Source organism: Ammodytes marinus, assembly GCF_949987685.1.
Source record: "Ammodytes marinus genome assembly, chromosome: 1".
In the NCBI taxonomy this organism is placed as follows: domain Eukaryota; kingdom Metazoa; phylum Chordata; class Actinopteri; order Uranoscopiformes; family Ammodytidae; genus Ammodytes; species Ammodytes marinus.
The window spans coordinates 27,583,816-27,609,180 of record NC_137230.1 but is presented as its reverse complement, the minus strand read 5'-3'; the positions used below and the strand labels follow the sequence as shown (position 1 = coordinate 27,609,180).

The 25,365-nt window shown below is 44.2% G+C and overlaps 1 protein-coding gene across 13 annotated transcripts in view; it reads right to left on the bottom strand.

Annotated features, from left to right (window-relative positions):
* Positions 1 to 25,365, bottom strand: part of herc1 (HECT and RLD domain containing E3 ubiquitin protein ligase family member 1) — a 58,199-nt gene that overhangs the window by 6,821 nt on the left and 26,013 nt on the right. For 2 of the 13 annotated variants that reach the window (XM_080029855.1, XM_080029860.1), the window contains exons 29-73: positions 25,097 to 25,334; positions 24,797 to 24,969; positions 24,125 to 24,280; positions 23,929 to 24,035; positions 23,734 to 23,844; positions 23,475 to 23,645; positions 22,951 to 23,190; positions 22,568 to 22,651; positions 21,356 to 21,906; positions 19,987 to 20,635; positions 19,092 to 19,365; positions 18,767 to 18,977; positions 18,483 to 18,649; positions 17,764 to 17,880; positions 16,965 to 17,241; positions 16,618 to 16,736; positions 16,284 to 16,510; positions 15,340 to 15,608; positions 15,180 to 15,232; positions 13,831 to 14,031; positions 13,499 to 13,673; positions 12,711 to 12,978; positions 11,238 to 11,451; positions 10,257 to 10,516; positions 10,042 to 10,169; positions 9,577 to 9,713; positions 8,811 to 9,011; positions 8,532 to 8,662; positions 8,196 to 8,407; positions 7,585 to 7,705; positions 7,319 to 7,489; positions 6,892 to 6,993; positions 6,640 to 6,813; positions 5,802 to 6,101; positions 5,616 to 5,681; positions 5,183 to 5,308; positions 4,687 to 4,825; positions 4,152 to 4,333; positions 3,800 to 3,955; positions 3,432 to 3,554; positions 3,190 to 3,292; positions 2,922 to 3,091; positions 2,593 to 2,731; positions 588 to 757; positions 278 to 447 (exon numbers count right to left, since the gene is read on the bottom strand). In XM_080029855.1, the coding sequence (XP_079885981.1) occupies positions 278 to 447; positions 588 to 757; positions 2,593 to 2,731; positions 2,922 to 3,091; positions 3,190 to 3,292; positions 3,432 to 3,554; positions 3,800 to 3,955; positions 4,152 to 4,333; positions 4,687 to 4,825; positions 5,183 to 5,308; positions 5,616 to 5,681; positions 5,802 to 6,101; positions 6,640 to 6,813; positions 6,892 to 6,993; positions 7,319 to 7,489; positions 7,585 to 7,705; positions 8,196 to 8,407; positions 8,532 to 8,662; positions 8,811 to 9,011; positions 9,577 to 9,713; positions 10,042 to 10,169; positions 10,257 to 10,516; positions 11,238 to 11,451; positions 12,711 to 12,978; positions 13,499 to 13,673; positions 13,831 to 14,031; positions 15,180 to 15,232; positions 15,340 to 15,608; positions 16,284 to 16,510; positions 16,618 to 16,736; positions 16,965 to 17,241; positions 17,764 to 17,880; positions 18,483 to 18,649; positions 18,767 to 18,977; positions 19,092 to 19,365; positions 19,987 to 20,635; positions 21,356 to 21,906; positions 22,568 to 22,651; positions 22,951 to 23,190; positions 23,475 to 23,645; positions 23,734 to 23,844; positions 23,929 to 24,035; positions 24,125 to 24,280; positions 24,797 to 24,969; positions 25,097 to 25,334 (8,533 nt within the window). The remainder of the gene's footprint in view (positions 1 to 277; positions 448 to 587; positions 758 to 2,592; positions 2,732 to 2,921; positions 3,092 to 3,189; positions 3,293 to 3,431; positions 3,555 to 3,799; positions 3,956 to 4,151; positions 4,334 to 4,686; positions 4,826 to 5,182; positions 5,309 to 5,615; positions 5,682 to 5,801; positions 6,102 to 6,639; positions 6,814 to 6,891; positions 6,994 to 7,318; positions 7,490 to 7,584; positions 7,706 to 8,195; positions 8,408 to 8,531; positions 8,663 to 8,810; positions 9,012 to 9,576; positions 9,714 to 10,041; positions 10,170 to 10,256; positions 10,517 to 11,237; positions 11,452 to 12,710; positions 12,979 to 13,498; positions 13,674 to 13,830; positions 14,032 to 15,179; positions 15,233 to 15,339; positions 15,609 to 16,283; positions 16,511 to 16,617; positions 16,737 to 16,964; positions 17,242 to 17,763; positions 17,881 to 18,482; positions 18,650 to 18,766; positions 18,978 to 19,091; positions 19,366 to 19,986; positions 20,636 to 21,355; positions 21,907 to 22,567; positions 22,652 to 22,950; positions 23,191 to 23,474; positions 23,646 to 23,733; positions 23,845 to 23,928; positions 24,036 to 24,124; positions 24,281 to 24,796; positions 24,970 to 25,096; positions 25,335 to 25,365) is intronic. The other 11 variants (XM_080029863.1, XM_080029866.1, XM_080029857.1 and 8 more) reach the window with 11 other exon arrangements.

Below are 25,365 nucleotides of genomic sequence, written 5' to 3'. Positions count from 1 at the left end.
AAAAGCCTAAAAAACAAACTGAAACTGGATCAACCATGTGATACCCAGCTAAACTTCCTTGCGAAGTATTAGCTACGACTTAACTCATCAAATACAAAAGAAACTCGTACCAGTTTATTTTCGTGACCTTCCCCTTCAAAACCTCAGATTAACAGAGCAGTCCGATCACAAAACTTTTACTATTGGTACTGGGCCTCCAGGAATTATCATCCACATTTAGAAATGTTTCCGTATGTGATTTGGTGCAAAATTGGGTGAAGTGGAATGGAGCACTGACCGTGTGGAGATCCGTTTGACAGTGATCTGTGGGCCGTAGTTCTTGCCCTGCACCATGGTCTTGCCTATGGAGCGCACCATGGGCAGAGTGTAGACTCTGGGGGCCAACATGGGCCTCAGCTGGCCCTGAACGATCCCCCAGGTACCAGCGTTGTAATGGGACATACAGCTCTGTAGAGTAGGAATTACATACAGTATAACATCATTACATAACGTTAACAACACTTCATCTTTATTTATTTAATCGTTTTTATGTGCAACCTGGGAAGAGTGAAGTGTGTTGTTTGCGTGTCCCGGTTCTTGTGGCCTACCTGGTTGTTGGGGCTGAGGTTGAGCAGTCTCCAGGAGGAGTACATGAGGTCAGAGAAGTGGTAGAGGAGTCGTAGGCGAGCCCTCACAGCCTCCATGCTCACCTCTCTCAGCCCGCTGTACTGAGGAGGCACCGCCACAGGCAGACCCAACTGGAGGGGAACCGACGAGCCTGAGGAGGTTCAAAAGGTGCTATTCTATTCAATCTAATATGCAAATACAGCTTACAATTTAGTTATTTGCCGTGACAAACGCAGATTTCAAAATTAAGCATAGATGAAAAAGTCCATTTGTGGTGGTTTTACCTCATAAGTATAAGTTCTGAGCAGAAAAAAGCCTTTGAAAAATTAGGAAAATAATTTTAAAACGGGTTTTAAAATGTTGAAGTTTAAGGATGAATTCTCCGTTTATGTTTTTTTCCACCCAGGGCAGCCATGCAAAGAATGATTTACACATATTTTCTACTATCATGTGATATAGTCATTTGACACACAATCTAATACTGGAATGAAGGACTCAGCAGCTTTCCAGGCCCCAGTTCATGAAATTCTTTCTATGTTTGTTCAGCACAAACAACGGCCGTGCCTCATCTGACAACAATGTGCTGTGCCGCATTTCGGTATTTACTACACGCCCCCAGCAGCACTCCAGGAAATCTGACCTCCAGGATAATGTGTCTGCCTGTTAGTCAGCAGAGCCTTGGCTGGTGGGGCGCTTCATGCTGCCTGTTACACGGGTTTGTGTGTGTTTGTGTGTGTATGTATGCAGGGTTTTTCCTGCATAGAGAAAGTTTTGGCGCGCGCCAAAGCGTATTTATCCAGCGCCAATATAGCTATTTAAAACCTCTCCAAATTCAGCCCAATTTAAGTCATCCTTCTTGAGGGGCTGGGCAATAACTTGAATTTAATTTTCGATTACTATTACGGCTTCCCTCAATCATGAAAACAAAATAATCGTTATTAAACTATCATTGTTCCGCACGCCGGGGCATGCAGGCTTTTAAATGCAGCAAAAATGCAGCAAAAATAATGTGCAAGAAATGTCACGTGACATACGCGACCGTGCGAGAGAGAGAGAAATAAAAGGCAAATACGACCTGATCTGCACCTCTAAACATCCCGACCAATTTGTTTATTCACTTTAAGGCGAATCATAGTGGTCTATGACCAAGCAATCAATGAATAAAAAACACAGGAGGTTTAAAGCTCCTTGACTCCTGCCACCACAACTGAGTCACCACAACTGTCAACACTACAATGCAACTGCCTATCCACCCTGCTCCTCGACATAAATAAATAACGCTCTTACATTTAATGCTATCAAAAGACGTTCCCTATCAACACCATTTACAACTGGTTATTTTTATTTTGACATATTTATTTTATTGAATTATTAAAAATATGTTTCACTTATTTAGCCTATTTCTATTCTCCCCGTTTTCAGTTCAATTAAGCCTTTGTTTAAAGTCCAAAGTCATGGAGTTATTAGAAAAAAACCTTGTTAAAAGTAAAATAAATGCATAATGTTCTTAAATCAATGATTAACTGTATTTAATAATCGTGATAACACAATGTGATTACTCAAAATAATCATGATTATGATTTTTCATAATCGAGCAGCACTACCTTCTTGCAACTTCCATGATTTAGATCAATTAGAAACAATTAAAGTATTAAATAGGTAGGCCTAGTCATTATTAGTATTTTGAATTCATATCTACAGGTTGTTTATCGTGATTTCATAAGCGTCAGTGAGCTCCATGGTTACGCAGTGATTGACAGGCTGACTGAAATGCTCTTTAGCTGGACAGAAACACCCCTCTCCCAACCCCACACCCCTCTTAAAATACACAAACCGTTTGCCTTTACTGTTGCACATAGTCGCGACTCCAAAAAAAGTTGGTCGCGTACTGACCCCCCAAAGGCCCATTCTGAGCCAGGAAAAACCCTGTATGTGTGTGTGTTTGTTTGTGATGAGTTTGTGTGTGTATGTGTGTGTGTGTCTAACCTGGTGCTCGAGGCGGCACAGAGGGAGCTGTCCATGCTGCACTGTGGCAGCGTCCAGCAGAGATCTGGTTGATGTTCTTGCCCTGCATCACGGTCACCACTGTGGGTTCTCTGACGTGGTTGGTGTGACCCAGGCCCAGCTAGACAACAAGGTTTAAAGTCACATAATTTAATAAATTATATTCTACTACCATAAAAATTAAACACCTAAGACTTTCTGGGCCATAAAATGCATAACACTTTGTAAAATGTAGATTCACTTCAGTTCAATAATTAAATACAGTTTTATTTATATAGACATAATATTAATCTTGTGTGTCTGCAGGTTACCTGTCCCTCTGAGTTGCTGCCCCAGGTGTAAACATCTCCTGTGGAGGAGAGCACCAGAGTGTGTTCAGCTCCGACAGCAACATCCTGGATGTGAAGCCCTGACAGAGCCGGCACCTGCTGGGGCCGGTTGTGGTTCCGGGCTCGGCCTTCTGGTAAACCAATGAGACGGTCTGCAACAGGTGAGGAAAAAAACATTTGTAAGACGCGTGTAAATACTGCAGTTGTCTTGTTTACTGCATGACAAAAGGTTTTATGAATCATTGTTTACCTTGGCCGAACGTGAAAACTTTGCCATCTTTGGTTAAAGCCACAGAGAACTGTGTTCCACAAGCTACCTTTGTGATGTGAATTCCACAAAGCACGTCCACTTTCTAAAAAAAATAAAAAATAAAAAAAAAGGCACATTACATTCACTCATAAAACACTATCATGTAGTATTGAATTAGCCTCATAGTTGAACATGTTTAATGTTTACGGCTCAAATGAAGCAGCTGGCCTCGCAGCACTTACCTGAGGTGAGGACTTGGCTGTGGAATTGCCGAGTCCTAGTTTGCCATAGTCTCCATCCCCAAAAGCCCAAACCATCATTCCATCGGCAGAGACGACCAAAGTGTGGTTCAAACCACAAGCCACCTGAGAAGGGAACACATGTCAACACAAACTCTGAGCTCATCGATCATCTATGTTTTCTAAACCTTTCAGCCAGAACACAAGAAAAATAAATAAAAAATCAATGCTTCCCTGTGTAGTCCAATCTATGAACCTGCCAAAAGTAACTGGCATAAAAATGCAGCATCTTGAAGAAAACTAGACTGCAAAGTCGCTAAATAAACGTCTCTTTTAACGCCTTCAGAAGTTCTAATATTTTTCTGTCATACCTGTCCGACTTGGTATCCCTCCAGAGCGGCGACCTTCTCTGGCAGCTTCTTGTTGGAGGTGTTGCCCAAACCCAGTCTGCCGTAATCGCCATTTCCAAATGTGAACAGCTTTCCATCAGCTGTTACCACGGCAGAATGTTTGAACCCACAGGACATCTGATGGACAAAGAGAGCAAATTGTTGAAAGGAAAGAAAAAAATCAAAGATAACTGTGACCATAAATTACTATTAGATGCCCTTGAGCAAAAAGATACATTGCAATCCCTAATTCAACCAAAGGTGAATAATATTCAAGCGTCTTTGAGTAACCTCAAATATGTTTCTCTACATTACGGAGGAGAGACAGACTGACCTGCACCACCTCTTCTCCTTGCAGTGCCTCAATCTGTCTTGGTCGGCGCTGGCGGTCGCTGTTTCCGTGGCCTAGTTTACCATAGTCTCCGTCTCCCCAGCTGAACACCTCCCCACTCTCTGTCAGAGCCATGGAGTGACCGTCACTGCCACATGATGTCACCATCTGGGTCACCACAAAACCTGAGGGACAAGAGAGTCCACATACCAGTCAGTGTTAGAGGTAAGAAGTTGAAGGAAAAAGCATCACAATCTAGATTATTCAACATCGGACTTTGCCGTCTCCTCAGTGCACTGCCATTAAAGATGGAGTCAGCGATTCTGGAGAAAGCTGGATGCCAAAATCAATTTTTTGTGAATACTTCCTAACGATATTGCTACCTGTCCGTACTGTTTGCACCTAAAAACATATCTGGTGTTAATACACAGCCTAGGCAAGTGTTATCCAGGCTTACCCCACCTTTAAAGGACGTGTATGTAAGCTCACAACAGTAAATTTGCTATCTCAGCAATATGCATCATCATACAGTACGAACCTTGAAGAGCTGAGATAACAGTGAGTAGGTGCAGATCGTCAGAGTTTCCCTGTCCTAGCCGGCCGTAGCTGCCCTCCCCACAGGCCAACACTGTCCCATTGGGCTGGATCACAAAGGTGCAGTTCTGACCACACACCACCTGAAGGAGGAGAGCAATGAAATGAAGAGGACACAGATGTAGATGCCTGCTGTACTGTACATGTCAGTGGAAATACTCAAAGATCCAAAATGTATTCACTCATATGGATACCCCATGGATTTAGTAACAAACTTCCATAAAGTTTGGGGATTTAAAAGTGACATATTAGTCAAAATTATTAAAGCAGCAGAGGAAGATATATTTTTGTATCTAGTATGGGTAATTATTAATGCATAAAGACATATGCATCCAACAGTGCCAAGGCTATAAATGTATTCAACTATTGCAGTGGATGAGATTACACGCAATAGGGCAGGCATATGTACACAACAAACAAAGACATGACAATCTGTGTACCTGCTGTGCTTGAGAGAAGGACGGGGCAGTGGTTGGCACCAGGATGTTTCTGCCAGCCTCTGCCAGCTGGCCGTGTCGGCCTGCACCCCACAGGTACACGTCACACTTCCCTCCAAGGTGCCAGTCCTACACACACACACACACACACACACACACACACACACACACACACACACACACACACACACACACACACACACACACACACACACACACACACACACACACACACACACACACACACACACACACACACACACACACACACACACACACACACACACACACACACACACACACACACACACACACACACACAATATGGACAACACCAATTGAGTTAACTTGCAGTTATTATTGTCAGTTTGAGGAGAACAAACATAGAAAAAAACCATTATAGCTAATCTAGATTCTAGGTATCAGTTTAATTTACCTCTGGTCTAGATGTGGCCCAAGACATGATCTGTTCATCCATACCCGACCCCCATTTACTGTTGTCCTGGAAATAAAGAGTGGAGAGATTGTTACTATATGTAGCAGTGTGTGTAATATTATGTCTTAAATTACAACACGAACAGTTAAGAGGAGCAGCAGCAGCAGCAGCAGCAGCCTCCCTCACCATGAGCAGAGCCATGTCCTCTTTGGGCACTGGCTCCAGGTCAGGAACAGAGAAGGACTCTGGGAAGGTAGCGCCCCGAGCGAGGGCCTCCGCAGCCTTGACTGTTGTAGAGAAGCAGTCCAGCCAGGCCCACTCACTGGCAGCCCAGACGGCCGTGCCAGACTCCAGTGGACAGTGTCTGAGGAGAGGGGGCACAGGGGGGCGACACAGGAGCTGGTCCAGGTGGAGACCCACAGCCAGGGAGGCGAGGCACTGCATGTAAGGGCTGTGGACCAGCTGCTCCCCACATACAACGTGGGGCTGGAAAATGAGAAGAAAAGGAAATATCAACAACGATTGTGATAGAATTTGAAAGTAAATCACTCAGAAATTCAGATGAAAAGAAAGTGATATCAAGGATTGCTGTCGGAGGAAGTGGAGTTTTATTTAGCTTATTTGCAGTAATTAACTATTTTGTTGTACCATATTTTCTCCACGCTAGTATAAATATTCATTTATGGAATTTATGTCTTGCAAAAAATTGACAAGATGTAATAAAAATAGATGTTAATTTGCAGCTGAAACGGCAGACCAATTGAAATGATTGCTGGAATTGTGCATCTGCAGTTGTGTGTTTTGGATGTTGGAGCCACAATAAATCTCCCATCACATAAGATATTCTCAAATTGTGGGAAACACATTGACCAGACTTTTTTTTCAAATGTCCTGCTTTCAAGATGGTTTGTTCTTTGTACCAATTTCAGTTGAATTGATAAAGATTATTAAAGATCACAATGATTTTTAATTGTGTCAGGCTGTAGATACATAAATGAAGAAAACGTGTTAAATGTTCCTGTACCTTCTCGTAGGCAAACTGCTCCTGCAGCATGACGGGCAGCCTCTCCAGAAAGGCCCTCATGCAGGGTGCCGTGTTGAGGCCGACCACGCCCTGCTTCTTCAGAGCCATGCGGCAGGTGGCCAGCACATGGTTGGTTGACATGAACTCTTTGGAGCAGTTCACAACCAGCACATCCTGGGAATGAAGCGGACCAGATTAAATAAATATATATATTATGTTTAGTGCTGTAGAAACATGGTCAAGATGTCTTACCTTTGACCTGTTGGAGCAGACAGCGACACCAACATCTGGGATCCAGACAATATTCTGGATTGCTCCTGAACCGGCTACTACTGTCTGGAGCACTGACCCGTCCTGTTGGACAAGGACACAGACACACACAATGACAGTTTAAAAGGTATTCAGTGTCACTGTACTCTCCAAGTTAAATGAATGTGTCATCAATCTTTTTTATTCTCTACCTCCACGCTTCCACATTATTAGTTTCCCATGAACATCTGTGTATCCATGTGACTTGCACCTGCAGTTCCTGCATACATACTGTGTGGGTCTTTTCACCTCCGTCTGTCTGTCTGTCAGCCTGTCTGTCTGTCTGTCAGCCTGTCTGTCAGCCTGTCTGTCTGTCTGTCTGTCTGTCTGTCAGCCTGTCTGTCTGTCTGTCTGTCTGTCTGTTTCTTACCTGCAGGGACCAGATGTTCATGAGGCCTCCCACTCCTCCAGATGCCAGAGCCAGACCATCAGGGCTGAAGGCCAGCGTTCTCACTGGAGTGATGTGGCCCTTCAGCTGGAAAACACATGTCGCTCCGCCTCTTGACCACCGGGAAGTCTGCAACACAGTCAGCCGTCTTTGCTGAATACATTTTGGGATTTGGTCAAACATGTGCTTCTAGGACTGTATGTATGTATGATGATTCAGAGTAATTCTTTATGTAAATGTCTTAGTACCATGTGCTTAGGTTTTGCTTCATTCTCCCACCATCCTTCTGAGCCAGAGGAAGAGGATTCAGGGAAGCTAGAGATGTCCTGAGGAACAGTCCAGACAGACACCAGGCCATTCTGGCAGCATCTGAAAAACACAGCAACATGTAAACACTTACTAAACCACCTGCACATTTCTTTCATGGAAATATATTATCCTTGTGTTGCCAGGATAAATGCCAGGGTTAAAATAACTGCATTAAATCAAATGTCTTGTAACTCTACATAGAAAAATGCTTTTTGTTCTGGGGCAGTGTACAAAAAGAGAGAGTTCAGCATCTAGATTAGCTGAGATATACTGTCAGCAGTGACTTCAAATTTCAAATATGTCTAAACATGTGAATGACCTTCATCTGCTATGTTGTTTTTGTTAAATAGGCTGACAGATAATATCTCAATGTCTATGCATCTGAAACAACTGGTGCCTCATAATAACACTATACTGACAGTTGTGAAGGATAAGGATAATGTCCTCATCTAAATGATGACTGTAACATGGAGTGTGAAGGTGAAGTGAACTTCACATCAGCTGTGTAGTAAATCCAAAGATTATAGCAGAGTATTTGAGGGTAACCTACATGGCTAACATGTTGAGAGGCTTGGGGCCACGTCCAGACAGGCTGCACCAGGCCACACCGTTAACCACAGAGGGGTGTCTGAGGCTCTGCAGGCAGCGCCAGCCTGAGCCCGAGTGAGAGTCTGGACTGGCCCACAGCTTCACCGTCTCCTCTTTGGCACAAGTCAGCAAGATCTGACCAGTAGGACTCCACTTCATGCTAGTGATGGACTCCTGTTTAAAAACAAACAAACAAACAAACAAACAAACAAACAAACATGCAGTGAGTTCAATTTGGCTGTACATCCACAGACTTCAAATACAACGACTGATACTTTTTTTTAAAGAAACAGTTTACCTTGTGTGCATCAATGACCACGATAGCTCCTTTTTCTAAGGGCTCTTTGGATCCTATCAGCAGTTTGCCATCTGCGTAGCCAACAGCAAAAGGCTTGTCTTCACTGTACCAGGCTATGTGCATCACCGCCACTGAAGGAAAAGATAAAATGACACTTTAGCAGGCAAGTGCATAACTATCAAAGATTTGTAAACGTACAGTATGACTTTGGAAAACAACAAAAAAACAACAACACTTTATTCAATAAATGATCCCTCATTCACAAGTCCCTCTTCATACCATCTTTCCTGTAGCAGTGCTCGAGCTCTGTGCGGTGCATGCTGGAGGTATCCAGCACCTCAATGAGGCCCAGAGATCCATCCATTCGTCCCACCAGCAGCATGTCTTTGGGTTCCCCACACCACAAGGACTCTGCCTCCTCTTTAGGCCAAGCTAGGGCCGACACCCAGTGAGGCTGCACGTCCAGAAGTCCCTTACCACCTTAGAGGACAGGACATCACAGTTAGTCATTCGATTACATTGGGAACATTCACACAGTAAACGTTCTAAGCAGGTTTGAAAGATCTTGAGAGGCAAAATCATAGACTAACCGGGCTAATCACACAATACAAAATATGAAAAGATGGTAATGCAAAGAGCGTGTTTCATTTGCTTGTACAATAAGGACAGAGTCACATTTCAAAGACCCAAGAGAAAATGTGCTCATGAAAGCTAATAGGAATGTGCTCGCGGACTTCCATCCTTGAGGCGATAGAAAGTTGCCAAGGACAGATGGTGCGTGCTGCAGGGTGTGTGGTGGGAGGCAGGAAATGATGATTGGACCACATCCAGTCACCATGCACATTTATTTTTAATGTGAGCTGTAAAATCTTAATGCCCGCTCATTCATTCTGTGGACCTCGCACACCAGTGATGCAAGCTGTGCCACATAACACATTTTATTTGAAATTGTTTTTCTAAAAAACTCAAATGGGGCTCAGCAGGAACATATCGTACATTCAAATAAAAACAGAATACTGAGCAGCTTGAAAACATAAATGTTTACCATTAACTTGCCAGATGTTGACCATTTTCTCCATGGCGGAGGCCAGATATTTTCCAGTGACACTCCATGCCAGAGGAGACATGCAAGGATCGCTGGGAGATCCCAAACCTGACATGCCCTCCTCTGAAGAGCCGTCGCTGATGAGAGAGAGCACAGAATTTATTTATTTGCCCACACAACTGAAAAAGGGGGAACATGTTAGCAAACTGTTTACACGACGTGTATAAGTATTTAGTTGAAAGCACTGCAAGTCTACCTTCACCTTCCTCTGAGCTTTGTTAAAGGTGGAGTCAACCATTCTGGAGAAAGCTTCTCTTCTCTTTTTTTTTTATTTTTATTTTTTTTATTAAATCAGTAAATATCTCCTCACTATCTGCTACCTGTCCATACTTTGCGTGTGCTGGAAAAAAGAAATCTGGTGTTAATACACAGCCTAGGCTCTGTAAACTGGTCTGTAAACCTTACTCCTTATTGAAGATGCAGGTCTGCTGGAGGGCGTACTGGCTCTTGGTTACGTTCCACATCCTGACCGTCCCATCATTGCCACTAGTCGCCAGCAGGCCTTTCTTACTGCACCAACCACATGTGATGACCTGAGTGAAACAGAGAAAGACTCTTTATAATACTAAACAATGTTTCCTGAAAAACCAGGGAAGTCTCCTGATTCTGCATGGACTCACTCTGCTCTGGTGAGCCTCTAGTTTGATGAAGGAGCACTTCCGCAGGTCCCCTGCCATGTCGGCGAAGGTTTGCGGCCGGCTGTGGTTGTTGTCGCGGTCGTGTGCGGCCAGTGTGCGGACCAGCTGCTGCGCTGCCCACTGGCGGTGCTGCGAGGAAAGCCTGGAGGACAGGCAGCAGGCCGCCAGAGCGTTGGCCAGCTCCAGAGGCCCTACAGCGGAGGGATTATGGGAAGGATGGGCATATAAATGCGCTATTAGCCCTGCTCGACACGGAACACAAGGTGACAAGGTTTCCCGGTGAGTGAGAAGGACCACAAATGAAAAAGACACAAATGAAAACACAAAGTGCACAGAAACAACCAAGCAAAAGGTGACCCGAGTGAACAAGACAAACGGCGCCAAGCCGGCACCAGAACAAGTCACTTGTGCAGCAGAGCTGAACTACGCCTACAGTTAACCACATGGATTACAAACACATGCTGTAAATCACAAGATGATTAACATCTAGGCCAACAAGAAACACATTATAAATGATTGACATTGCTTTGACATAGAACTTGTTAAAACATATGATAGGACAGAATCCCTGTATGCTTGACATTCAATTTTCCAGATTGCCGCAGCTTTAGGGTCAAATTACGAAAACAACAACATTTGAGGTCACAAAATAAATAATTTGGACACTTCTTTGCAATATATTTACGTTACGTGGCTTAACAAGTCCAGGGGATGCCATTTTCCATATGAATAATCACTCTTATTTAAAATTATTTTGAAAAATATACAAGGAAAGCAAAGGAACAGCTTACACAAACAGTATCGAATATCTAGTTACTTACCACAAAAGTGACCAATATGAAATATTATGATACTGAGATAATGAAAACCAATGGCGTGAAGAAATGCACAGAAATGAATGAATGATTGGATGACACCGAACACCAACTCATTTGCATCTCCTACTCTCCTAAGTGTACAAACCTCTTTTCTCCATATCAGCCTTGTCATAGTTTGGTCTGAGCCTGGCCCCTTTGTCTGCCAGCAGGGCCACCAGAGCCTGTGTCACCACAAAGTTGGGCGAGGTGACCAGCTTGTTCTCCTCAGCCACGCCTCGCAGGAAGCTGGGCAGGAACTTCCTCTGGATGGGGTCGTCCACTGTGGTCAGATTCATGCCTGTAGCTGCAGAGATCAGGTTCTGGAAAGGACAACATATTGCATTAGTATGAGTTGCATAATTCAACAAGAAAACAGGTACCTTGGCTACAAAAATAGAGGCATCAAGTGAGGTGCCTGTTTTTCTAACTAATAAATAAGTAATTTATTTGCATTATTGCATTTATTCAAAATGTTTAACTTTTACTTTATTTTTTCCCCATTTAATGTAAATGTTCTATTATCTGAAAGATGGTGATTGATTGATTTAATTTTATTCCAGACACAGAGAGAAAACGGTCCATAATACAATACAAAAACAGTAAAAAGACAAACAACAATAAAAAAGACTAAAAAAGACTCCGTGAAATGCAATCCACTCATAGTATTACTTTAGAGGCAAACAATGGCCCCAATAAAAACTATGGACAGAGAAATTGGATGGAATAAACTTTATGACAGTCAAGTCAACACCTTCACATGTTGTAACTAGGGCTGTCAAATTAACTTGTTAATTTCAATTAATTAATCGCAGAAAAATTCACGCGATTAAAAAAATTAACGCGATTTTGTGATGCAGGATTGTGGTTGGGTGACCCGGTGCAAAAGTGGTGCGCAGCTGCACCCTGTAGCTTGCTTACACAGCCCGCACGGGTAAAAGAGAGAAAAGTAAAGAGAGAAGGGGCCGAAGGCTCTATGGACGGTTTATGGGATGCTTCGGGCAAATAAGCATGAAGCATCTTACTTTATTCTCCGCAGTGTCTGTGCATTATTGATTTAGTGGGTGCAACAATAGGTTCAAAACAGTATCTCTCAATCTTCCTCCGTGTCTCAATTTTGTTTGCTAGCTGTCTCGTCTCCGCATAAACGGACACCCGACCCGTGTGTGTGTAGGTGTATGTGTGTGTGTGTGTGTGTGTGTGTGTGTCAATATTTTTGCCTATGAGTACGACGATGGTGAATGAATCGGCTCAGTTGTGGGAGATGGAAAGTCGTCATTTAGTCTGCTTGTTTTTTTGAGAAAATTCGGCGCTAGAAACCTGATTGAGGGGAGGAGACAGAAGTTACGAGAGACGGAGAGCGAGAGAGAGAGAAACAAACTGTAGTAGTCTATACAGCTGTTTATAAACAGGTATAAAAGTGTCATAAAAGTATGCGATTAATTTAGATTAATTAATCACAGAGCCTGTAATTAATTAAATATTTTTTTAATCGCTTGACAGCCCTAGTTATAACCTGAACATCAGAACTCAAAAGCCTGGATATGAATTGAGGAGAACCTGCTGATGAGTTGCAGTGTACCTGAGTGCAGAGCTGCACCAGTAGCTTGGCGGCGTTAGGACTGTTGGAGGCCAAGCAGCCCACTGCAGTGCTGAGGTAAGCCAGACAGGAGATGGGTTTGCTGGCCTTGGCCGATCCACGGGGCCTTTCAGCGTGGCCCGAGCCTGCTGTAGGACTGGTGGAGAGACCGGCCCGGCCTGCTGCTGCCAGGCACATCAGTCTGACCAGTGTCCTGATGTCAGTCAGACCCAGAGACTCCAGACCGGCTGCAAGGCTGCAGCTAGAGCCACTGTGTGGGAGAGGGAAGGAAGGAAGGAGGAGGAGGGATAGAGAGAAGGAGAACAAAGTCATGAATTGCATATCAGAAGGTTTTGCTTCCGTCTACCTAACTTTCAGTTAGCAAACTGCAAACCTGCTCTCAAGCTGGGATACACCCTCAGTTTATCCAAACTGTTTTGTCTGCAATATGTTATGTAGTCATCTCACTCCATCTTATCTGCCGTGTTTATATGTGGCAGCTACAGTACCAAGCATGACACCCTTTCCAGAGTGTGCCATCAGTTCTCAGTCATCCGTGTTATTTTGGACACTGCGTAGGGTTTCGAGAGAACGGGTGCTCATGTTGTTGTCTGTTAAGTTGTGGAATGTAACATTTAGACACACTTTGTAATTTACTATTTATTATCTTTAATTAGCATTTAGTGTCAAATCACTGCACATCATAAATTGTAGCTACTAAATAAGACAGAATACAACTTGACAAACATCTAAACTGAGGGCCTCTAACCAACCGTCTCAAACAGACATACCTGACAGACAGCAGGGACAGGGCTCTCATCACCATGGTCCTGGCCAGCAGCACCTGGGCTGCAGCCGTCACCCTCCTCAGAGCCATCACTCGGTCATGAGGGTTCTGAAGGGCCGCTGCCTGCTCGCCGAGGGTCACCCTGCCAGAGGAACTCTTATCCACTGAGGTCTGACACCCTAAACACAGACACACACACACTCTGTTTACTGCTTATGCTAAAGAACACAAAGTTAAGGGGTTTAACCAACTGCTTAACTGCAGAACATAGTAATGTCAAGGCAATGAATATGATATTGTCCCTAGAAGTGAGTGGATCCAGAGAGTCCTCCTCACCTATCTGCAGCAGGGTCTCTTCCATGCTGTTGGTGGCCGTCACCATGGCGATAGAGGCTCCCAGTGGGTCGTTGTCAGGGAACTGGACAGCCTCAGGGACCGTCCTGCGCTCACTCAGACCCAAAGGTCCGGCCAGAAGCTCAAACTCCTCCTCTCCAGTCAGCTTCTCATCCTCGTCCACATCCAGCATGTCCCAGTCCTCTGTACAGGGCCATCAACACACAGACAATGTCAAATCAAAGACAAACAACGGACTTCAAGGGGGGCAGCAACTCCACATGCATCACATTAAGGGTGTATTCACACTGGGAAAGTCCGCTAGTTCATTGCTTTGGTGAAGAGAAGCAGGAAGCACGAAGTGACAACTGCGAAATTGTTAACAATCATGGAGATATACTGCGATCGTGTTTATTTTGTGCCATCAGCAAATAACAACTGTGCGTCATTAAAATCTGAAGGCTATAGACTGCGAGTCATTTACGTTGTAGCGAGAGGGAGGCGGGGCGGGATGGGCTACTGCCTGATCTACAGTTTGATATGATATAGGGTTAAAAATAATAAATAAATAGGCATACATCTATAAATAAAGAAGAAAAACATAAACAATTTGTTTTGTCATATGTTTGATATATGTAGGCCTATGTCAATGCCACGTTATGTGGCTTGTAGCCTACGATGCGAAACATAATTTTTACTGTATTTTTGCAGCTGGACACGCGGCTCGCGAGAAGAATAGGCTCAAGCTGTGTCTGCAGGGTATCAGTTTGGCGCAGCTCAGCTCCAAACTGACTGGGGGATAGTATTGAAGGTCCTGTTAACATGGGAAGCAAAATAAAAACACACATGTCATGCAAAGCGCAGCATGAACCTGTTGGCACTGTGTGGAGACGCTCCCCTCTCCTTCATCCGATCGCTGAACACATTCAGCATTTTTACGCGTCCTCTATCAAATGTAATATATTCGCTCGGGGCTCCCAGTCAAACCACAACTAATCTTCCTAACAATGGCGACAAAAACACTTTCCTGTAATGTGAAGCTGACGTCGATTTATTAAAAAAAAAAGAAAGAAAAGGCACAGTGCTTCCTGCATTTGGGTCGGATCGAGTCCGGCCAAATTCACACCACAAACGAACTGCAGCAGAGTGCGTTTGGAAGCGCATCGAGACTACCTCTTCAGCTGGGTCTCGGAGCGCTTGTTTGGTCCGCCCCCGAGTGCGATTGCTGTATTCACACATGTCTGAAAGATGCGCACCGAAGGCGGAAGGGCACCTGAGTTTGTTTCAACCGAACTTAACACGGCATGTGTGAATACACCCTAAATGACAAGTTTGTATATAACCCACTTTACCTTCATAGACACTGTCCTGCTTTCCCAGGAGGTCAGGAGCCTGTCCCTTATACCTGAACACATACCACAGAATAAAATAACATGAGAATTTATGTACAAAAGTCATTATGGGGCATTCATGAAGCCAAGAAATGTCCTGCCTTGTTTCAGGTGCACATACCTCTCCACAATGGGGACTTTGGCCTTGCTTTTGATGGCCAGGTACTTTTCTCTGCAGCCACCACACAGCAGGTAGTAGGGGTTTCCACTGCCGCACTCCCCTCCAAACCAGCCGTCTACGTAGGAGCCGTTACTGCGGTAACCTTGGCGGTTGGCGCTGCGGCCGCAGCCTGGGTGACTCTTCTTCATGTGTTGATTGAAGTTTGCCACGTTGGCCTCACACAACTCACACACGACCACTTCATCTCGATCATCTGTCTCACATACGTGCTGCGAGGTGTGGTACAATTACAGAGGGACACAGACAGACAGACAGACAGACAGACAGACAGACAGACAGACAGACACAGACACACACACACACACACACACACACAAATACAAGGACAAACGTGTAATTACACATCACACACAAGACAAGTTGTTCAGAAGAGCAGTTAAGCATCCATGCAATGTGATGTGTTAGAAATGTGAAACAATGAGCTTTGCACTTAAGAGTTCCCATACCAAGCGACAGACAGTTATCAGCACTGACAATAATCATATTGTTATTAAATGGTTTAGTCTTTCATTCAATGCCAGTTAGTTCAACTGAGAGAGAGGGCTTTCAGGGGGAGAGAGCTTAAATTGTGTTGGTGTCGGTCTTATAAAGCTGGCATTACAGCATGATGTGTAGTATGAATTTACTGTGAATAAGGTTGTCCCGAATGCTTCAACGCCTTCAGTTTGTTTTTTTGCATAACCTCATCATCCCAATTAGTAGTAGTGCAACATTAATAAAATAGTTGCAAAGCTTTGATTAACCGTGGGTAATTCCCAATGAAGATTCAAAACCTTAAAAAAATTGTATTTGGGACAGCCCTAACTGTGACAAGTGATGCAGGGTAGGTACATAGCAGAATGGTGATGGCAGCCCTCTAGCACATAGCATAAAGTCACACACACCCATGTTGGCCAGTCCAGTACCTCCGGGATCCACATTCCCAGAATGTCGGTGTCGCTGGCCAGGTCCTGTCCGAACATGGCCTCCATGGTCTCCTCGTCTAGGTCCATCTCCAGCTCTTCATCCAGGTTGAAGTCATAAAGGGCCCCCGGGTCTTGCTGCTGTTGGAGGGCGGACACTTCCCGACGTGACTGGCTGTGGTGGGCCTGCACTGAGCGGTACAGTCCAGCTTAGAAGGAGAGGAAGTTGAAAGTCAAATGAGTAAGTGAGAGATGAATATGCACTTATAACCAAGTGTGAAGAAAGGTAAAATATACTGTTGTGGAATAGTCTTACCAGCGCGGGCTAACAGTGTGCGTGCAGCCAGGTCAAAGCGGTGTTTTCTGCCGGCAGCAGAGCGGCCTCTGACAGGAGCGCCACTGGATGTTGCATTGTCCTGCTCCAAACCCTCGGGACTACAAAGTACACAAACATCAGACTTCATTTTTATTTTTACTTATAAACAAATTTCTGGACACTATTTGTATCATATTCATGCTTTGGTCCTTGTTATTCTATTGCTGCTCTTTTTGGCCACGGCTTCCTGTTAAGTGATATCGTATCATAATAATCATCCAACATTTCATGGATCGATGAAGACCTCTTTTATGAGATTGATTTTTATTTAAGAATTTCAACTGTACCTCTCGCTGAAGCCCTCCTCCATTTCTGAAGCATCTGCGCTGGCTATGTCTCCAGGGGAGCAGAGGTAGGAGCTCCTATCCTGGGATTTGCCTCCAGAAGAGGCTGTAGCCCCCGGACAGGATGAGTCAGACCCGTCACCGCCCACGCCGCTGCCTCTGGTGTGTGGCTCGTCATGCTCCTCCTCTGTACCTGGATGTTCTATCATCCACATGGCCAGCACCGTGATGTTCTGAGCGTCTGCTTCTCCTCGAGCACCTGACACAACAGGAATACACACTGGACCCTAAATATATTGCACAACGTCATAACACAATACGGTAATCACAATATCTGGTACAATACCTGATGTGCTTATTAAGCCAGAGCTACTCATTTCAATTGCCATTACATAATCATGTAATATATTCCTCTAACCACTACCTATTTTTTTTTTTTTTTTTTTTTTTTTTTTACTGACATTAATCTGTTAATACAAGACATTATGAACTCATACTGTTTTACTGTTGCATAAATTTAGTAGATTAGATTGACAGAAAAATTGTGAGGATTTCTGGATTCTCTATGTTTTGTATCATTGTTAACTGAATTTCTCTGTTTATGTTAGACAAAAAATACAAGCCTTCAAAGACAACAACCTGTGAACTACGTTATTGTGATGAGCATTTCATAGAGTAAACAATGAACTAATTAGTTGGAAAAATCACTAAAATTGTGCCATCTACCTCATTCTTGTTGGCCAGAAAAAGAGTTCCAAGAACTTCATGAAAATATATTGCATACAGGTGGGTGGAGACTGACCAGTGGCTTCCAGAGCTTTGGTGATCTGGCGCAGGGAGAATCCCATCTCCAGCAAAGGCACAGCAATGGCAGGAGGAGGAGGAGACGTGGACAGCCTGCTGCTGGGGTCTGACAGAGCTGGAACAAATGATTATGAAATCAGGGATATACAGTATGTTTAAATGTCACAATGTGTGCTTCACTGTAATCATGAAGGAGCCTTCCACAATAGTACAATGTGATGAGTTATCTTTTCTAATCTATACTTATTTATTTACTTAGTTTTTAGCTGCCTTTAGTTTTCCCATATGGAAACAATTAACTTGAACAAAATAAGTCAAATGGTTGTGAATTTTACAGGGTTTCCTACAAGATATTACAAAAAGCATCTCCAATATTGTCTGAAGACTTTATTGCACTTTTTAGACGTACATACAGCTTCAGGGAAAACCATCAGAGTTGAACATTCACAAAGTCCATGTATCAAAGGACTGAGCCAACTGCTGTTCCATATCATCTAAGAGTTTTCTCCACAATTTATTGAGTGTTTATGCATTTACCTCCTCAAAAAATGCAATTCTGCAGCAAGGACAGACTAAGCTATTACCCTGCACTACCATGAAGGATATCTATTATCTATCTTTATTTTTATTGATGAAGAATTTTAAAAGTGACCAACTGCACAAGTTTTCACAACCATAACAGCAATATTTACTAGCATGGTGATCTGGCATACTTACAGGTACCCGATCTGTTCTGTTGTCTGTTGGGCTGCGAGTCAGGGGAGGTGAGACTTTGCCGGCGGCCGACCTCGTCTGAGGGAGAGGTTGGCAGAGAGGAAACTGGAGGAGTCTGTGCTCGACGGTTTGGACCCAGGGTAGTGGTTGGGTAGCTCGAGAACATTTGTCTGTCGTGTCACAGGGAAGCATTAAAATAATCATTTCAACTGAATCATACATGGAAAACAAGGCTAATCGTTAACACTAGCTAATGACTGACAATATGTGCAGCCATCTGTTCTGACCTGAGGAGGCTGAGAGGCATGACCCCTGGAGACTCTGAGGCCGGGACAGTCTCTGTGTCTGTGACGGGCGTGGTAGCAGTGGTGGTGTCCTCTAGCGAGGAACTCATGAAGGACGTGGTGCTGGATGCAGAGGGGCTGGTGGTGACTGGGGTTTGAGCCAACTGCTCCCCCTCTATACCTTCCCCCTCACCCTCTGGTTCAATTCTCACTCCTAAGTAAAGGGAAGACGAGGATGGAAAATGATTGTCATTTATAGTAAGACACTCTCTAAACACTAAGACATTAGTATTAGTAATATAAAATAAAATATTCTCAGTATTCTCACCAGGCTTAGTCTTTCCCCCAGAGGGCTCATCCAACAGCCCACTCACGACTAGCTTATAGATCATGGCCTGAGCTCTTTCCAGGTCCGCCAGGCCCAGGGCGCGCTTGATGGGGGAGCGCATCACTGCCCGCTTCACCATATGGCGCATGAGAAACTGCAGAGCGGCCCGCATCTCCACCTCTTCCTGGCACACCGGTGAGGTGGGAGCGGTGCTTCCACTGGTGCTGGCATTCAGATCAGCATTGTGCCCGCTGGGTGCCGTGTCTGGCAACACCTGAGAGGAGAGAACAGGTTAGCAGAACTTTGACAATGTTTGACCTGGGCCGGTTTCAGGTAGATATCACCCAGACCCTTCATGTACATAGATTCTGTAGCTTTGCCACCACATTAAATAGTTTCAATTATTCCCTAAATAAATGTAATGAAGAGAGTAAAAAAGACACATTAAGGTTTGTGTCTTTTTTTGTTGTTGCTGCGAAAATGCACTTATTTACTATCTTGCAGAGTTGGAATGAGAAGATTCTCATTTAAGTATAAGACTCCTTATAGAGACTCATTTGACACCAGGAGGTCGCTGCTTCTAGCCAACAAACAGCTCAGCAAATAACCGCCCCATAAATCTACACATCGGTTTTTGAACAGAAAGTACCAATTGAGCTGTTAATTAGTGTAAAAAGGTGCTGGTAGGCAGATTTTAAAGATGTTTCCTGAGCTTTCCAGTATTCCCATTAAGCTAAGATAAGCTAACTGGCTGCAACTTTATTTTATAATGAGTTGGGGGTATCAATCTTCTCATTTAAGAAAGCAAAGTTCTCCTATTTTACAATCACGGCACTGAAGAAACTGTGAATGATTAAATTGATATTGTTTGAGTGAACACAGCAATCTGGTGTACCTTGGGTATAAGCAGCAGCTCAGCATACTTGCTGCAGCTGAGCAGGGCGCTGAGGGTCTTCATGGCTCCCAGGTAGAGGTAAGACAGCTGCACGGCGTTGATTTCAGACTGAGTGGCCATGCAGGAAGGAGAAGGCTCGTGACTGCGGGCGCCGTGCTCGTGGCCTTTCTTCCTGTTCCCTTCTACAGGAGTATGAGGAGCTGCGGTGAAAAGGGTCTCAGTCCCGCTTACCCCTCCGCTAACAACTGAGGAGATCTCACTCTCTGACTTTGAGTTGGGCGCCGCGTGCGCTTTCAGATCTTCCAGGCTGTGGGACACTCGCAGTTCTGAGATGGTGGTGTTTGGAGATACTCCAGAGGTGGTTTCACAACTATCTTTCTGTTCGTTACGGTTGTGTCCCTCGTTGTCTGCCTTGTTGTCTTCAGTACTGGTCGGCTCGTGCCCAGTGGAGGATGCGTTGCGATGCCTCTTGTCATGTCGTCGCGCGCTGAGCTTAGCGGCAGTCTCCTCGTGGATGCTGGTCAGGTAGGTGATGTCCAGCAGCAGTGAGGCCGTCAGGCCACGGAAACGCGCCACGTCAAAGGGCAGCGGCTCGCAGGGCTCCAGGTTGTATAGCGGAGTGTCACTAGGCGACCAGAAAGTTGGGAAGCTTTAATAGAAGGGAGTTGAGAGTGAAAAGAGACAAGGGAAGGAAACACAAAGTGAGGGACAGGGTAGGAGAGAGAGAGCATGGCATGCAAGACAAATAAAAAAGATGGAATGTGTGGGTATGGATCAAAATTATTTATTGGGACATGCAAAAGGGTAATGGATTAATTATGAAGCAAAAGGGCAAGGCAATAACAGAATTATGATAACAGTTAATCAGAGCGAGGTAAATGGGAGGTGAAAAAGTTATTGGAAGGCAAGTTTAGTGTAAGAGGTATGCGAAGAAACACAGACTTTGTTTCAAAATACATTTTATCAACCTTGTGGTCATAATGCTGATAACCGCGTTCCTGGACCACAGCACGGGTCACATAAAGACCCAGAGCAGAACATCATGCAATGCAATCATGTTGGACTAACAATAATGGGTTCTACTAGGAACTAGGCTTTCCCTCCAATTGATTTAGGTATTTTGCAATATGCAAGAAGTAAAACTAAGCTTCAGAGGCCTTAAGGACGGTCACAGCACATTTATCGAACAGCAATGACAGCCTTAATCTTTATATGGCTGGTATTGTCAAAATCCAAATAAGATGAACATTTGGTATAGTTGTAATACTATAATATAAGTATATACAGTATATTACAAAAATAGCAACATATACACAAAAAGAAAAGGTGTCAAAGAAAGGTGACCAAGTCAAACTTTTCCCCCTTGTACCTGATGGTGATCTCTGCCTCGTCCCACTGCACCTTGGCCGAGGTGCTGCCCTCCTTCACCACTCCCAGCAGAGTGGCGTGCCTGCCGGTCTGCTTGTGCACACATCGGCCACCCACGCGTAGGCCTGCGTCCGCCCCCCCGATGATGGCCAGGACGGGCCAGACCTCGGTGCAGAGCGTTCTCAGATGGTGCTCTGACAGCTCTGCCAGGCCGTGGCGTGCGTGGCGTCCCCTCTCCTCCTCTGTCCTCATGGGTGTGTCCTGGCTCTCTCTCTGGGCCTCGTGCTCCTCGCGGCTCTGCACCGAGCGACTCTTCTTCAGCCTCTGACCTCCACCAGACGCAGCGGCTGAGTCTCTGAAGCACGGTTTGATCTTGTGGAGCCGTTCGATCATGGTCTTGTTGATGCGATGGGTCCAGTGGTCGGTGCGATGTAAGATGCGTATGAGCTGTGTGGTGGCCTCCACCAGGACGGTGGCCATGGGGCTGCAGACTGGGTCACCAGGTAAGAGGTCTCGAGGGGTTCCCCTCATCTGCATGTCACATATCTTAACCTGGAGAAATTAGATTAGTGGAAAGATTAACACTTGTAAAGGGAGCAAAAGTAAAAGAGACAAAAAACACGACAGACGGCAGTTTTTGCAGCAATTCTGTATAATATGTACAAGCATCACAACTTTTTACAGAATTGGAAAGAGATTTTTAATTTAATTTTTAATTACAAAGAGCAAGTCTCAGTCAGCTTGAACCAATGAACTCACGCATTTACTTATCTCGCCCTCATATCTTCTAGTAGTTATTACTAAATGTGTTGTGAATCTTGCTGAATCAGCGTCCATCACCGAGTAGGTGGATATAAAAGATGTGAGGAGGAGTTTTTGTGAGTATCACTTAATGTGTTTAAAGTGTAGAGGACAATGTACATTATTTATCATTGACACAAACAAACGTACTTAATGTAAATGTGCCAGGATTATCTCAACAGATAATTATTTCAGACAGCCCCCCATTTTTTTTTTTACATTTAACCTTTATTTATACTTGAGATATCATTAAAGGGGTGACCCTCATTTGCAATGATGTCGAGTCAAACAAATGCAAAGCAAAAACAACAACACAAACAGTAGGGAGGTAATTTTTTAAGGAAAACACACAGAACAAACTAAGCACAGAGCCCAAACACCTGTTCATGCTGCTTCCTTTATGTTCTCTTACCTTCTCTCCTGGGTTACTGCTGTAGAACATCACACAGGGGTAAAGCTCTGTGGCGTCAACATCCTCAAAGGCTAACTTTGGCTCCTGTAGAATCACAAGTTAGCAGTGAGGGATGGACATAGAGCCCTTAGAGGATACAACACTTTGTTTCCCAGCTTGTTTCTATACAGACTTTTTATATTGTTTAATCTTGAGTAAATAAAAAAAATATATGTGTTTGTGTATATGGTGTGTCCACAGGCATTATTTCTCTGTAATCGGTGGCTGAGGAATGAAAGTGGATGTAAACAGCTACAAGAGTCTGGCAATGATTAATGTAGTTTGTGATAGTATAAAGTATGATTAAATATTTATAAAAAAATTAAATTTAAACAGTTTCTCACTTCTCCATTCTTGCCAAAGGAGATGGTTCTGGCCTCCATGTCCAGAACACAGGTGATGAAGTCTCCCTGAGTAAAGCTGCTCAGCGTCAGTGTTTGCTCCCCATTGTGATACAGGTTTCCGCTGTATGCTCGGTACAGCCACATATCTGACGTGGTACGGTGGTTGAAGTCGTGCACAGGCCATCGTGAAACACCTACACATGTACCCTCATTGCCCCGGTTCTCCTTCACGATGTAAAACTAGAACGGTAATAAAGTGCAAAATTAATCCCAACAGGCAGGCAACAAAAAGAAAGATAGAGCTTTTACTTTAGTTTAAAAAACAGTAGCATTAATTAATGCTTTTGCTCTAATGCTCTAGTGATCTAGATATTGATATCGGCATCGTATTTGGCCATGCTACGTAAAGTCGGCTGCCTTAAAGATTTCTATTAAAATGTATGAAGGAACTGTTGACAGAAAAACAATGACAACAGCTTATCAATGGACAACATTCTAATTTTTATATTAATACATCACTGTACCTTCCACTGGTAGCATCCAGAGGAGATACCAGTGGCGGCCAGGCCGTAGCCTTTACCCCCACTACCATGCGTTAGTCCCTGGCCGTTTTCCACCACACAACACTGTGTCTTCTCTGGGTCGAACGACACTTCTTGAATGGGAAGGTTCTCGTCCTCCTCCTCTGCCTCTCCCTGAAGATTAAATACACTTGTCAGCAGCTCAAACAAAAATGTAGAAGCCATATACATAGGTAGGAAAGGAGAATGATTGGTCGCACACCTGTAGTTTGAGTTCCTGAACTTTTTCTTTAATCTGGATTGAGTGTTTGGCTTGAGCGATGGGAGCTTCCCACATGCAGTCAGACAACAGGGAGAACAGCCGCTCAACAACCTAAAGGACAACAAATTATATTATTTTACTCATTGCCGGCAGCCTGTCATTGTGGACTTTTGCAAAGCCAAGTCAGTTGCATACCTGTGTCATTTGGTCATCCTCCATATTGGCGTCACAGGCAGGCAGAATGGCCTCCAACACATGGAGAGCTAGGAGCCGAGTTCTCAAGTTCCCCACCAGAGGGACCCCTACAATTAACAACCAATAAGAGTTAACGTCTAAGCTGTGTTGACCACACACTCATCAGTGTATAATATGTGACGTAAGCTTGTGGCACCTGAACAGCATTTCTGCGCAGCGATGTTGAGCAGCACTTCTGTCCATTTAGGCGAGGCCATCTTGGACTGGATGGCCTTGGACGACACCACTCTCCTGAGGAAGACCAGGAAGTCTCCAAGGTGCAACTCAGCAGTGTGCTGCTTACGGATCAAAGCTGAAAAATAATGCAGTACCAACATCAATACAATAACACATGATCACAATTGCTTCATTTGAATGTTGCCTTGTTTTTGTTTAATTAATAATCTTATATCAATACATGCATGCTTTTTGTTTACCATCGCCCTCCTCGGTGTTATTGTTGCTTAATTAATAGCAAAACTGGCTCTTGTTTCCTGATCATACAACTGACTGATTGTTTTTCAAATTATTGTTCCGTTTTCTTTGTTTACAGAAATATATTTTTGCTGTAGTTCTTGCTTTCAAAGTAGATTTAAATTTAAATGTATTTTTAATCCTGGAAGACTGTCTCAAATTTGTTTTATCAAAGCTTTTGTTGATGAAAAACAAGACTGCACAAACAAATGTAATAATGACCAGAAATACAGTGTACTGCATGTTTTATGAAACACAAGAGGGACAACATGGGTTTCTCATCAGGTCAAAACAGGAAAAAACTAAAACAAGATCCTTTTCATTAAAGGGTAACACGAGCAGACTTCTTCATCACCTCTGAAGTCTTTCTTTTCACAGTCTGCCCCGTCCTCCTGTTTATTGTCTTCTTGGTCTTTTTCAGAAGAGAGGAGACTAACTCCTGCCTGAGACAGCAGGTTCTTCAGCTGGCTGCAGAGCAGGTCCAGCAGAGACTGGACAACCTTCGGACTCAACTTGTCTGCATACGTCCTGCAGATCATAGGAAAGACATGGCTGTTGATGATCAATCCATTCTTTGCATTGGATTAGGTTTACATAGTTCCGAAAGTCATGGTGACTCCTTTGCCTCCTGTTTTAATTCTCCTGTAGCTCTTACCCAGTGCTGATGGCCAGTATCTGCAGCAGGCGTGTGGAGGCCACCTTCAGGGCAGTGCTGAGCTGGGACACTCCGGGTTTCTGCAGCAGCTGGAGTGGCTGTCCCAGCATGGTCTCTGTCCCGCAGAGCTGGGATAACACATTGAGCAGCCCACTGGAGATGGCCAGGGACACATCCACTGGCTGGTAGCGAACACTTAATGCAAACACAGTCACCAGCAGGAGGCGCTGCTGCGCTTCTAGTATGGAGAAGGAACAAGAAAGAGAGAG